The 14,476-nt window shown below is 43.7% G+C and overlaps 1 protein-coding gene across 4 annotated transcripts in view; it reads left to right on the forward strand.

The window, feature by feature from the left end:
* The window catches only part of PLXNA4 (plexin A4), a 445,185-nt gene that overhangs the window by 390,320 nt on the left and 40,389 nt on the right, over positions 1–14,476 (forward strand). For all 4 annotated transcript variants that reach the window (XM_090134078.1, XM_090134077.1, XM_090134080.1 and 1 more), the window contains 5 exons: positions 1,265–1,499; positions 1,892–2,034; positions 5,224–5,492; positions 8,073–8,139; positions 9,657–9,803. In XM_090134078.1, the coding sequence (XP_089990204.1) occupies positions 1,265–1,499; positions 1,892–2,034; positions 5,224–5,492; positions 8,073–8,139; positions 9,657–9,803 (861 nt within the window). The remainder of the gene's footprint in view (positions 1–1,264; positions 1,500–1,891; positions 2,035–5,223; positions 5,493–8,072; positions 8,140–9,656; positions 9,804–14,476) is intronic.

Raw genomic sequence — 14,476 nt, forward strand, 5'->3', positions numbered from 1 at the left:
CCCATTTCCGGGGCATAAGATGACCTTGTGGATGGAAATGGCATATTCCAGACTATCACCTTTAGTCTGACCAAAATAAAAAGATTTGAGCTAGGTGGCATTGACCAAGACACATTGAGGAACAGGCTACAGCTGGTGCTAGTGCAAAACAGAACTCAGAGGCTGCAACTGAGGCCATAAATAATTTCCAGAAGATGATGGAAATACAAAGATTCATGTCTCCAGAATAACCTGTGGGGGTGAGAGGATCTCACCACAGCATGATACTTCAAACTGCTTGCGTGGCATTTTCCTAGGTTCATGCTGATCCATAAGCAGAGTGTTCCCATACTAAAGCACACTATTAGAAACTTTCCTTATATATCTCAGACTAGTCAGTAGTACTTTTCCCACTGCCACTCAAACTTATCCTGTTTTACAGATAGCCTCAAGCATTCTTGCAGTAGCCTTGAACAAGTAGCACCCTGTGGGATTACTTTTGGGAATGGTGTGCATGTTGTGTAAATGGGCTCCCAACAGACTTTCTTCAGCAGAGTATTTTGTTGGGTACACAGCAGTACTACCTGCAGGGTTTCTTCCCTGCTATTAAAAGCAAGATCTCACAAAGACACTTGTCCCAGATTCCTAGGAACCTCCAGGAGTGCATGGAGAGCAGAAAGCTCTGACTGGCTTCCTGTCCCACTGGTAAGCATGCAAAGTTCTTTAGCATGTGACACAACAGCTGGATGAGGGGCTGCAAAGAGCATGGGCCAGGCTCTGTGGCTTTTGCTTTCCAGATACAGTTTTCTCAATTTGAAGACTGAAAAGCGAATTATGACTAATTTCTGCATTCCCAGTGCCCTAACCCAAAATGAAGTTAGGGCCCATCAGACCATAGCCAAGAATGACCTATCTTGTATGCATTCTGGGACTGATATCAAGGCAGTGCATAGCTGTCTAGGACAGGGGAGGAAAACCCCAAATGATCCCTACGTTTTAAATAGCCAGGGCTTTGGTACTGGTAAGACTTGTCTCACTAGAAATCCTCTGTTAATCTGGTTTATGGTGGCATTACCAACAGAGCTGTATCCAAGTGAGATTTCAGATGCTTTAGCCATTCTGTATCCAAGTACTTCATACTCTATTTAACTTGAGAAGTCATCGTTCATGTGTTATCATGCAAGTTGGACTTGCATAACAGCCTTAATTGGGATGATGATGGACTTCCTCTGTGCTCCTGCGTATCTGACAGTTTCAACGCAATTTTATCCTGCCTTCCCTCCAGGCTCGTGTAGGAGGGATGGAATTCTCCCCAGGGATGGTCTACATCTCTCCAGACAGCCCTCTCAGCTTGCCAGCTATTGTCAGCATTGCAGTGGCAGGTGGCCTGCTCATCATCTTCATCGTGGCCGTGCTGATTGCCTACAAGCGCAAGTCCCGAGAGAGTGACTTGACCCTCAAACGCCTGCAGATGCAGATGGATAACCTGGAGTCCAGGGTGGCACTTGAGTGCAAAGAAGGTATGGTGAGGAAAGAAGGCTGATATAGTGTCAGGAGAAAGGAATCCAGCTGCAGAGCTTTGAGCAAAAATATCACCAAGCAGCAGGGGTGTTGAACTCCTGGTTCAAGTCCAGGTCTAATCTGACTTTGCTCATTTTCTCTGAGTCCAGTCTTCCTCCACCTTGTGTTAACTGCATTTGCTAGCTCAGTGTCTGGAGAGAGCCCTGGCACATTGTCCTGGGGAAAGATGATGTGATGGGAAAAGTGAGACTGCTCTTGTCTACCTTCTTCTTCCTTTCCATTTGTTGCTTCTCCATTTATGTCTCATTCATGTGAGGCTGAATGTCTTTTCTGTTACGATGAGAGAGATCTGAACTGTTATTGATGTATGTCTTGTTTGTTTTTGCATCAGCTTTTGCAGAGCTGCAGACGGATATTCATGAGCTGACAAGTGACCTGGATGGAGCAGGGATCCCTTTCCTCGATTACCGAACCTACACCATGAGGGTGCTTTTCCCTGGCATTGAAGATCACCCAGTCCTGAGAGATCTGGAGGTATCAGCATTGCCAACTGCAAGATGTGTCGTGACAATGGAGGGAACAAGATGGCTTACAATGCTGTATCTTACAGGGACAAAACAGTAACTCATTTACAGTCTAGATTGGAAAAGGATGATTTTTACTGTATTAGATGTTAAATTCTGTTTGATCACTCATTTATTCAGAAGAGCACCATACATCTGAGTGAATTATTCCTTTGCTGTTTTAAGCTCCCTCTTGGTCATCATCCTGTGTGAGTTTGTTTTTTAGACCATGCAAGGGCCAGGAAAAAAAAGTCTTAGAGTAGAGCAGTATACCTGTGTGTATCACAGCAGCTTTGTCAATTGCTGATGCCACCCAGCATCCTTTTTTTCCTGGCAACACCTACAATCTGCATTCTCTGAAGGAGAATCACCTTTGCTGTGCTCTGTGGTTTGCAGTGGGGTCAGAGATGTACAGCATCAGTCTGCCCATAACCTGCCCATGTGTGCCCTGCATCCCAGCTCTCAATACTGCAGCAGTGTGAGGATGGTGAGACGTTGCCCAGCTCTGCTAGTGTCTGCATGCTGCCTGCATTACCTCCTTGGCAGCATGAGTTTTACAGGCCTAGATGACGTTGTCCATTCTGGTTCAGGGCTTGGCAGATAGACAGGACCTGCTCTAGTGATACTTGAGCCAGAGAAGCAGGTCATATACACCATGTCCAAGGCCAGCAAGGTCCTTGGCTGAACTCTGCAAAGTCTCTGGCAAACTCTGTGCCTCAGAGAGGCTCTGGCATAGTGAGTTTCCTGGAGGCAAAGACTTGAGTTAGTTGGCAGAGAGGAGGAATAGGATTTGGCACAGGCAATTCCATGCTTGGCTGGATGTGTAATCAGAGGTTCTTGCTACTTTTTGCTCCTGTACTTCAAGAGAGCCAAACTTCATCAAACTGTAAGGTGAGAACCATTGAAAAAATGATCTGGAAGCATTGTGCTAATGGCTAGGAAGCTACAGAACGCTTTGGTTGCTGTAGAGATTTGCTTTTGGGATACAGCAGCTTCAACAAATGAGCACACAAGATAAAGAGCGATGAATTTCTCCTCCATGTACACAGGCAAGCACTTTTATCATACCCACAGCTGGTTTCAAAGTGTGTATTCATTAACTTCAGCCAGCTGACCACCAAAGAGTATCTGAACCTTACAGAGCTTTTAGCATGGATGCTCTCATATTAAGATACGTGTAGAGAGACACAGAGTTAATGTTTCAATCTGCCACTTTTGATTCCAGGTCAGTCTGAACAGGACTTAACCTGATCTAGCTGCAGGTGTTTCTGTTCATTGCAGGGAGTTGGACCTGTAAGGGTCCATTGCAACTCAAACAGTTCCATGATTCTATGATCTTCCCTTCCTATCTTAATTATTTTTTCCATCTTTGGGTTTCTGCCCCCTTAATCCACTCTATTGCTTCTACAGCTCTTTCAATGTCAAAGTCTTTGGATACCAGCAAACCAGAAAGGAGTTTCTATCCTGCTCCTTACTCTGTAGCACCTAGATGGAGCCAGTACTTATTGGGAAAAGGCCCCAGAAATCCTGAAATCAGGAGGTCTTACTTATTTCCAGCTCATTTGCTAATTAACTGCTTCCAGATGCGTTACAAAATAATTCTCCTGTTATTTTTTTTTTTTAATTCTACATAGTAAGCCAGGGATAGACAATATTAAATGTTCAAGCAAGTGAGTTAAAAGTAATTATTAGCAGGATGAGTGGTAGTGGTTGGTTGATTGTCTCAAGCTATTTAGCAAGTAATTTATTTTCAGTTTGCAAAAACAGTTAAGATCTCTAATTTCCAGAATAAAAAAGTAATGATTCTTTATGGGGACTTGCATTACTTGGTCATTTAAGCATGCTAACTTGGATTAAAGTGCCAAAACGAGGTGGTTAATACTTTCTTACAGCAGTGGCATGTGTTGCTCTGAGTTGTGAGTCTCCAGCTTCCAGGAATGTTTTTTGAAGGAATGAAAGAAACATGGAGGAATGAGTTTGGGGCTCTCATTTAGGATGCATTGGTGTAGCACATAAAAGGATGAAGTATACCCATGGGGTGTGGCTTTATTTTGATCCAGAGACAGAGGGGCAGGAAAGGATAATACCCACTGTAGACTGTGGCATGCAGGGTTCATTGTTGAGGTCCTAAATTGTTCTACACCAAACCTAGTGCACCAGTGTTTCACAAATGAGAAATACATATCATCTTATCAATTACCCTGTCTCTAAACAATCTCACCTCCCAAACCCCAGGATCCTACTGCCTTAGGACATTGAAAATAGGTTCCAGCTCTTTGCCCTCTCACACCTTCTTCTATCTGTGGTTCAGTGGACATGATGGTGATGGGTTGATGTTGGACTACATAGTCTTTTGGTGTTTTTTTCCAACCTTATTCATTCTGTGATCTAGTTCTTCAGACCAAGACTCAGCTCCGTGCTCACCACCTCAGCTTTTGTCTCACTGCATCTTTTTATCTCCTCAAAACATGACACCTGGACCTCTTTCTCCCATTACTTTACTACTTTCTCCCCCAGCTCACTAAGCAGAGCCCCAAACCCATGCCTCATACTTCCCACATTGCACCTTCCCTGTGTTTAGGCATGCAGCTGATACGTGGTTGTTTGCTGGGATGAGGAGATAAGGAGACCTACATAAGTCCAGACCAAAAGGAGACCCACGTAAACCCAGGCTTTCCAACATTGACTCAGACTGTTCTTCTCTTTAGGTTTCTTGCAGGGATTAAAAAGAGATGTTAAAGGTGGATAGAGTGAGACTTCAATCTGACAGCAATAAGAATACAATATACTATGATACCACATCCAGGCATCAGCAATTTCCTCTGGATGTACTGTTCAGAGAGAGTGTAGCAGAGCTTGAAAATAACCACCTGGCTGTGGTTGGAATGTCTGTCTGTCTTCCTATCAAATGACTCTCTTCCTTCTTAAAGAACTATACTCCAAAATGAAAACTTTTCTTTCTTTTTAATTTTCTTTGCTGTTGGAGGCAGCTTTTCCTTCTCTGTATCTCAGATCTGACTTCTACTTGTTGTTGAATTATATATCTGGAAGAAATGGAGGGCTGAGAGCAGAGAATTAGCAAAGTGTTTGTGACTCATTCGGGAATGTCCTGCAAGTGGACAGTGAAAGAAAGGTATAAACTTTTTTTTTTCTCATACAGGTCCCTGGCTATAGGCAAGAACGGGTGGAGAAAGGCCTCAAACTCTTTGCACAGCTCATCAACAACAAGGTTTTCCTGCTGTCCTTCATCCGCACGCTGGAGTCCCAGCGCAGCTTCTCCATGCGCGATCGTGGCAACGTGGCCTCGCTGATCATGACAGTGTTACAGAGCAAGCTGGAGTATGCTACTGATGTCCTCAAGCAGCTCTTGGCTGACCTCATAGACAAAAATCTGGAAAGCAAGAACCACCCCAAGCTGCTTCTCCGCAGGTAAAGATATCCAGGGCTGAGCAACCTGCAAGCCACTACCTAACACAAGCATGCAATTCCATTTTGGAGGAAAATGATGAATTTGCTTGATTTTGGTTCATGCAACAGAGTATGAAATTGTATATAGTCACAGCTCACGTGACCCTGTAGAGCTGGCATGAAGCTGTTTGCAGAGAAAGATGAATAAGGCAAGTAGGGATGAGTGAAGGCTTTGCTTTCCTGTACTGCTTTGCTGCTCTCTGCCTTCAGTCAGTGATTGAAAATTTTACTACTATTGCATTATCTGTGAATTTTAATGTGTATCTTCAGAAAACTTCATAAGAGCAGCAAGAAGCCACATTTCATAAGCCTTATTTTGGACTTATGCTAGACTAACAAGTATATGAGATAGAATAGGCTGTGTAATATACTTGGACAGCATGGTGAATAAATTGGAAGTTGCTTTATCATGCCTGAGAGGTGGACAAATCTGCTGTGCTTCGTGTTTCTGAGTTACCTGCATATGTAGTCTTCTTCAGCTGCATTGTGTGATCTCCTGTTTCTTCCTGATTATTGCCTAGTTGAATCCAGAAGGCAGAGCTGAGCAGGACAACAGAAATGGTTTCATTTGGGTTTGTGCTTCACGGTCTAATCTCCAGGGTTGTGTGGAAAACCTTGGATATGCTGCTCTGTGGTTAATGTAGTCTCCTTGCTTAGGGAAAAGCAGCATTTTCTCCTTTTAGGATCATATTAATCTTCTTTCTATGGTCTGAACCAACCCTTCTGCTTGAAGTCAGGGATGGATGGCCTTTGCCACTGCTAAGAGCTGTGTTTGAGGTGCTCTGAGCTGATTATAATGGATGGCTCAGGCAGAGGAGAGGTCTGTGATGCCTGCTGGGAGAGTTTTCTTCTGGCACACAGCCCATCATGAAGTACCAGCTTTTGCTAGAGGAGCAGTAGGCATTTCCTGGCATTCAGAGGAGCAACACCAGGGGCAGAAAATGGTCTTCACTTCAGCATTGTTTGGCTCCCTGAGTCCTACAGCCTGGCTGGCAACCTCCCTCCAGCTGTCCCCAGTTTTCCTCTCTGTGCTTCTCCTCTGATGCTTGTTGTCACTGCCTTCTTCCAGTCGTCCCTTCATTTACCTTCTTTCTTTTCCCCTCTCTCCATTTCTTTGTCTTCTTGGATTGTTCATTCCTGTCTTCTCCCAAGTCCCCCATTTTTCTCTTTTCACCTTCTTCCAGCTCTTTTCTAACTCTAATCCTATTTGTTGAGAATGCACTTTGGCCTTTGGAAGGCCACACGTGAACATATGATTGGCTCCATTTATTGGTATTCAGATATTGGTGCAAGATTTGCTGACAGTTATGTGGAGCAGCTGAATTAAACTTACGTTTCTCTTTCCATTTCCTCCCTTTGACTGTGAGGATGGAAAGAAATCTTTCAAGACACTCCTGCAGGATTGGCCTGTGGGCTGTCAGACAGGAGGAAAGAGTTGGTGGGAGATTTCCCAGCTTGCCTGTGTCCAGTGTACATCCCAAAAGATGTACACTGACCCAAAGAGATCAAAGTTGCCCAGGAAACAACGTGACAGGATTTCAGACCTTTTGTCATTAATGCTAAGTTTGCAGTATGTGATGGGTCCCAGTGATGTGAGTGTCACATCCTTGTGGGGAGCTCAGAGTGCTTGACTTGAGGATGATGCCATAACCAGTGGAGAGCAGTTGTTAGATGATGCTGACTGAGGGGAATACAGGGCAAACAGGTTGAGTTTGGCAGATGCAGTCTCTAGAGAGACATAGCAATGATCACTGTAGACAGAAGAAATGAGACTAACTTTATCTGAAAGACTAAGGAACCTAAAAAGTAACCTACAGCCCTAAGCAAGAAACTTTGAATCACTGTGGTGATGGCCAGGTCTAGCAAGACCCACGTTTACTCATTCAAGCAGGGACTCATGCTTTCTTCTTGAGCAAAATCAGTTCGTGCATTGGAAGCAACACAAGCTTATTCTGTGCTTCTGATGTCCAAACTCAGTTAACCAGTACAAGTTAGTTAATCTGTAGGAAACTTGTGACTCTGAAGTCACAATATTGATTTTTGTTTGGTTGAAAACAGAGTTCAGGGGCTACAGGAATTGCTCTGTGAATGCACCGCGTTGACACACTGAAGATTATAATTACTCTCAAATGCCAGGGAGATAATCACTACCAGATAAGTATTCTCTGGAGATTTAGATCTGCCTTAAGTACTTATATGACCTACTCATCTGTACTGCCTAACCACAAGCTCCTCATATTTGATGGATTTATCCTCCCTGAGCATCTCTGAGGTTCTTCTCTTTCGTTGATGGAGAAAATGCAGAAAAGCAAATAGAGACTTTCCTAGTCACTGGAGAATCACTAGAAGGTTTCCTAAATCCAAAGCTAAAGCAGAGATTCTAGGAAGTGCTTAATCCTGATGGTATTGTGCCTGATTTTCCGTGGGGCTTGGTGATCTGGACAGTAAGATGCACAAAACCAATCTCTTAACCAGACCTTAGAGATGACTAACATGACTGACTTATTTCCAATTTTTTTTTTTGTCCCGGTCTGATTTTAGGACAGAGTCTGTAGCTGAGAAAATGCTCACCAATTGGTTCACCTTTCTTCTGTACAAGTTTCTCAAGGTAAGATAAGTAACGCTCCTGGATGAGCAGCTGCTTTAATGCATTGCTTCTTGGCAAGGTGTAGTTGGGGTAGCACTGACTTTGAATGACAGCAATCAACAAATGAGTGAAATTACTTGAGATGCCCTCTGAGCCCTCTTGCTCCTGCTGGAAGGTCTCCTTCAGGACTTATGTAATTGTAATGAAAAAAAAAAAGGCCTTCAGCCTTTGAGTCCCGTCATTAATGGCTGGGTGATGACATGTCCTCATGAGAACCCACACTGAGCCCCTAGGCGTGCTAATTGCTGTGGTCCCATATTTACAGCCAGCCTTTTGGAGAGAGATGCCTCTTCACCTTGCCCTGACTCTCAGTGCAGTTGCCAGATCTCCTTACATCTCACATTATGTCATTTGGACAAGATAACTAACCTCTGCTTGGAAATTCAAAGCTTTACAAACCAATCCTGTTGCTCTGAGCCTTTCCAACCTTCAGGCACAACCTGTCAAAGGCTGAATGCATGGGAAAGTTTTGAAGGTCCCTGCAAGGTAATTTCAGTGACTAGTATCAGATTCCCTCTTGCAGTTGAAAGGAAAGGGTACAAGGAGGTGACTCTCTAAAGCACTGCTTTTATAAGTCTTTCCACCCACTCAGCTACTTGTCTTCCTGCCTTAGCCTGAACAGTGGCCTGATAAGTGCATGAGACAGGCACACAGAAGCAATATGCTGCTGGCAGATAAGCTAATTAAGTGGGAGACAGGTGTAGGAACTGAGAACGGGGCCACTTTGCTTCATATTATTAACTTGTTCTTGCCTGGATTTACACCAGAGGAAAATGACCTCGCTCACTGAATTGGGATGCACTGCTAGAGGGGAAGGCAGTGTAGAAGGAGGGAAGAAAGAACAGAGGCATGAGAGAGAAGGGAAGAACAGAAAAAAGCACAGGGAGGGATGCGTGGCAAGAAATGTGCAGAGGAAGGGCACAGCAAGAGAGGATAGGTGTGGGAAGAAGGGTGAAGAGAGAGTGAATGAAGGGAAGGAGACATTGGTGAGGAGGTTGCTTTGCTGCCTGTGGGGTGCTTGTTGCACCTGATATCACCGATACAATTGCACAGAATAGGGGGCATGGTTCTGTGGCAACCCTCCCCTCAGTCATTAAGCTGCTCCTGCCCAAGCAGCATTGCTTGCCTTCAGCATAGGAGTGCTCAGGGAGACTGTAGGCACTGCCCAGACACCTGGGATGAGGCAGCAGTGGTGCTATCTCTTGCCAGCCCTATCTCCAAGTCATTCAGAACCCATCCCACCACCTGCACTGTTGCAAAGGTGTGGCCCAGCAGCAGTCACTTAAACAGCCTATATATTTTTTGATGTGGAATCACACAGTGATTCACCCAGTGAGGGTGATCTCAATGAAGCATCTGCCTTGAGTGGCTGGGGGTGACAAGCAGCAGCAATCACTGAGATATCATGTGGGCTTGGGATCCAGATTTTCATCTATGCTTTTTCTTGCCCACCTGATTGTTGTCTCTCACCCTTGCAGGAGTGTGCTGGTGAACCTCTGTTCTCCCTCTTCTGTGCCATCAAGCAGCAGATGGAAAAGGGTCCCATTGACTCAATCACTGGGGAGGCCCGGTACTCACTGAGTGAGGACAAGCTTATCCGACAGCAGATTGATTACAAAACATTGGTGAGTACTCTGAGCATGCTCTCCTATGAGCTTGTTCACCTTCTTCTAGCAAAAGGGCATTTAGAGGACAGAAGCTAGTCAAGGACACATTGACTTTCTGGTCTTTTTTTTCTTGCAACCCAGCAGCATAACCTGACCTATTAGTTGCATACTGTAACACAACAAAATTTTGTTACTGGAGAGTTTTCTTGCAAAGCATGTGTGCAATGATAACTACTTCCAATTTAATTCCACTGTGTTTTATCTCATGCCCAGATTATCTTGAGTTCCCTAAGGGTGTTGCCTGTTGTGTGAAATCCTATGGAGATATTCAGCACCCATCTGGACACCTACCTGTGTGACCTATTGTATGGTACCTGCTTTAACATGGAGGTTGGACCCCAGGATCTCTTGAGGTCCCTTCCAACCCCTGCAATTCTGTGATTCTGTGATTTCGGCATTGAGGAAGATGTTATAGTAGCACAGAGCAGGGACCTATCAGATCTTCTTCAGAGTCAGTGCAACATTCCTTTTAAGCAAGCTCAACAAAAAGACAAATGAACTTGATTTAAAGATTTCAAGGGAAATAGAATTATTCCCTGTCACTGAGTCATTTGCTTCATGACTGCATGGTGAAAGACTGTTTATTCCTACGTTAGATACATCAAAACTTGGCTTCTATATGAGATTACATCCTTTTCCTGTATGATTAGAGAGCATCAATTAAGGATGAAGAACACTAAACACCTCTTCTTAATGTAAATATTTGTGGGTCTTCACTTTTTTCCTGGATACACTAATCCTTCTAAGCCTCTGCAGGATGAAGTAGACTTTCTGAGTGCTCAACTGTCCTTGTAATTCCTTTATTTCCTAAAAGTTTGTTCTTAGAACACTCCAGGTTTTAAGGTGGTCAACCCTTCCTGCAGCAGAGGGTTGGAATTAGATGATCTTTCATGTCTTTTCCAACCCAAGCCATTCTATGATTCTATAATCAGAAGATGTTTTGAACTTAGCAGCTGATTTTATGCACACCTTCAACTGAGGGATGTTCGTTTTGCTTTCATTTAACTTGCTTAGAGAGCTGTGTCCAGTCAGTGATAGCTCCTTGACCTGCATTACATCTCACCGTAGGTGGGCTGACTCTACAGATGTCTGTTCTTCCCTGACTACAATCTTGAGCCTAACTTCAGTTGAATTCAAGTCTAATGAGTTAATGATAGACTTTACTCTTAAATAAGACTACAGTTCACTTTTGCATTCTAAAACTTTCCTATTAAATCACCAGAGCAGTGCTTCTGCTCTGCTACATTATGTGTAGTTGTCTAGTAATTTGGAGACCTGATCTTGGAGAGAATGAGTAAAAGAAAAAAAATAATCAGGCACAGAGTGATCACTTTCACCAAAGGAAATCCCTCCGATGTGGCCTAAACTCAGCCGCAAAGGGTAGTAATTATACATCAGCCTGAACAAAGCTTTCTTCCATTTGCTTTGTGTTGTTTGATGTTAATCAGCTCTCCCTCTTACATCTCAAGAGCAGACAAATATAACCCGATAGGAATCTTAGCAGATTTACAGAGATCAGCTTCAGTGAAGAAGATTAAGAAGAAACAGAATATAAATAAGATTGTTCTTCCTTTTGTTTCTTCTTCCTTCTGCTATATTTTGTTCTTCCTCTGCCTTTCTTGAGCAGACATTATTCTGTTATCTTTTGTCAAAAAAATACAGTAATGAAATTAAGCAAGAATTGATTCAGTGCTTGTAGTATTAGGAGATGCAGTATTTATAATATAGGAATTTCCTGAAAGTCTCCTGTTCTCTCTATAAAGCATCTGGTCACTGCCATGAGTCTGTAGTGTTCGTGGCTGAAATTCATTAGGTTCTGTTTCATGAGAGCTGGATGAAGTTGAGTCACACCTAGAAACAATCTGTTTATTGCCATTATTCCACAAAGACAAGGCTTCTTTTGGAAGGGCATTATTCTTTAGCTTTTATTAATCATTACCATTATTTTAAGTCATGGTTTCAAATATGGTTTGTACAAAAAGCAGATCCCAAAAAACTGACTTATCAGAGGAGACAAAAGGAGACAGAGCAGTTTCAAACATCTGGAATTACTAATTTTACAGTGTGCACCTCATTCACTACATTTTTATAGTTTGGGTCTGATTTATTTCCAGACTAGATAGCTCTAATTTTCTCTGTGCAAAGTCGTATAGTTCTCCAAGGAAGCAGCCAGTGGTGAGTTGAGTTATTTGCACTGTAGAACAATTTGTGTATATGCAGGAGATTTTTCAGCCCATAGAATCACAGAATCACAGAATGGCCGGGGTTGGAAGGGACCTCAAGGATCATGAATCTCCAACCCCCCTGCCACATGCAAGGCCACCAACCTCCACATTTAATACCAGCCCAGGCTGCCCAGGGCCCCATCCAATCTGGCCTTGAACAGCTCCAGATCCACAGCCTCTCTGGGCAGCTGTTCCAGCACCTCACCACTCTCTCTGTAAAGAATTTCCCCCTGACATCCAACCTAAATCTCCCCTCCCTCAACTTAAAACCATTTCCCCTCATCCTGCAGTTATCAACCCTTTCAAAGAGTTGACTCCCCTCCTGTTCGTAGGCTCCCTTTAGGTACTGAAAGGCTGCAATGAGGTCATCCTGCAGCCTTCTTTTCTCCAGGCTGAACAAGCCCAGCTCCCTCAGCCTGTCCTCATAGTAGAGGTGCTCCAGTCCCCTGATCACCTTCGTGGCTCTCCTCTGGACCCTCTCCAACAGCTCCCTGTCTTTTTTGTACTGGGGGCTCCAGACCTGGACACAGTACTCCAGATATCATAGAGTTACTTGAATTGGAAGGGATCTTTAAAGATCATCTAGTCTAACTCCCCTGCAATGAATTGGGACAGCCCAGGAGACACTAAGGTAGCTACAGATGATACGTGCTAGCAGAAATGTGCATCAGCTACACAGTAGGTCTTCTCCCAAGATGTATAACTCAGAGAAACACTCTCTGGTGTTAATGTCTTTGCTAATAGTCAGTTATCATCATCTGTGGTCTGCAGCATTATTAAAAGCCTAGCTGGATTATTCCATCTATGGCAGACGAGAAGATTTCATTCCTGCTGGCTGCCATCTGCCTTTGCCAGAATCCATGGCTTTTTTTAGCCTTTCACCACACCAGAGTCTCTCAGTACAAACCTCCCTCCCTGCTGCCACAACTCTGCTCTCACTGGGAGATGAAAGACCATCCATCTCTTACATCAGCTTCATTTCTCTTGACACAAATAACGCAGAGGAGCAAAGGCCTTGATGTGTGTCAGAAGCTGTCAAGAGTATTGGATAATGAGTTTTCAGAGCTGGCAGGCAGGAGCTGCCCAACGTGTATTGAGCAATGGCATGCTCTGCATGGCTCTTGCACACCTTGGCAGAGCTGAGAGCCTAATCAGATCATCCATCCTGACAACGTAGCCCAAGGCGGTTAAATATGTTCTGAGCTGTGTTTGGTTAAAACCTTTCAAGGAGTTTTGGTGGCAGGGAGGAAGCCAGAAATGAGATACCGAAGGGTTCTCCCATGCTTGATCTCTTTGGACATCCTTCTCCTTGCTCTCTTGCCAAGACACGCTGTATCCCTCGGACCTTCTTCAGACTAATCTAGAAGACTGAAACTATAGTGATGTCCTGGTCTCAGGATGAAGCACCCAAACAATACAGAGAGCTCAGGACCAGGGTCCCCATATGGGTAACCACAAGCCATGTGTTTGTAATTTAAATGCCAGTAATCCCCAGTGGAGATTAGGGCTTAGTTGTTCTAAGCATTGCATATATATATACTTAGAGACAGTTCATGGCTGGAAGGGCTGACAGATAAAAAAGCTTAAGGATATAGAAAGAAGGTCAATAAACACAAATCCAGTGAGATATCATAGCCCAAGGTCAACCCTGACCATGGCAGAGGAGTTGGAACTAGATAATCTTTAAGATCCCTTCCAACCTTATGATTCTATTAAAAAGTCAATGTGAGAGCAGGGCTCAGAGGTGACTGTTCTCCTTGCTCCCAGTCCCATATCTTTCTGTGTTGACCTCTTGACTAGCACCCTCATTTTGCTGTGCTGACACAGATCTCAGCGCGTGAGTTGCATTCTTGAAGGCAACTGAAGATGTTTACATTGGTGCTGAATCGCTCTGTGGAGCTTGCTGTGACTGATATCAGCTCTGTCCAGTTTAAGTGAGCTCACATCAATGAGTCCTGCAGAGTAACTTGATCTCCACGGGCATGTGGACCCCTCTAGGATTTCCAAAAGAGCTGATCTAGCCTGTATTACCATGTCATTTCCCTACAGATGTATAGCAGGAAGGGGGCAACTAATAACCTCAACACTGGATGCATTTCAGCACTGCTTTTTATGTATAACTCTGTGATCATTTGAGATGAAAGATGCCTCAGAATTATACAACTGTACCGTTGTCATTATTATCTGAATCGATGCTTCTTCAATACTCCTGAATGTGACACATAAATAATAGCATTATGATGTAATCAATATCTCATATTTATATCTACCCTTTCATCCAGAAAGATCACAGAGCTCTTTGTAAGCAACATCTTCACAAGTCCCTCTTAGTTAAGTATAACAGCACCAAAGGGAGCCTGGTGAGCCAATATATAATTATACTGATACAATTTCACTCAGTTTCAA

The sequence above is a fragment of the Phasianus colchicus genome, chromosome 1 (assembly GCF_987193195.1).
Source record: "Phasianus colchicus chromosome 1, bPhaCol1.hap1.1, whole genome shotgun sequence".
Lineage (NCBI taxonomy): Eukaryota > Metazoa > Chordata > Aves > Galliformes > Phasianidae > Phasianus > Phasianus colchicus.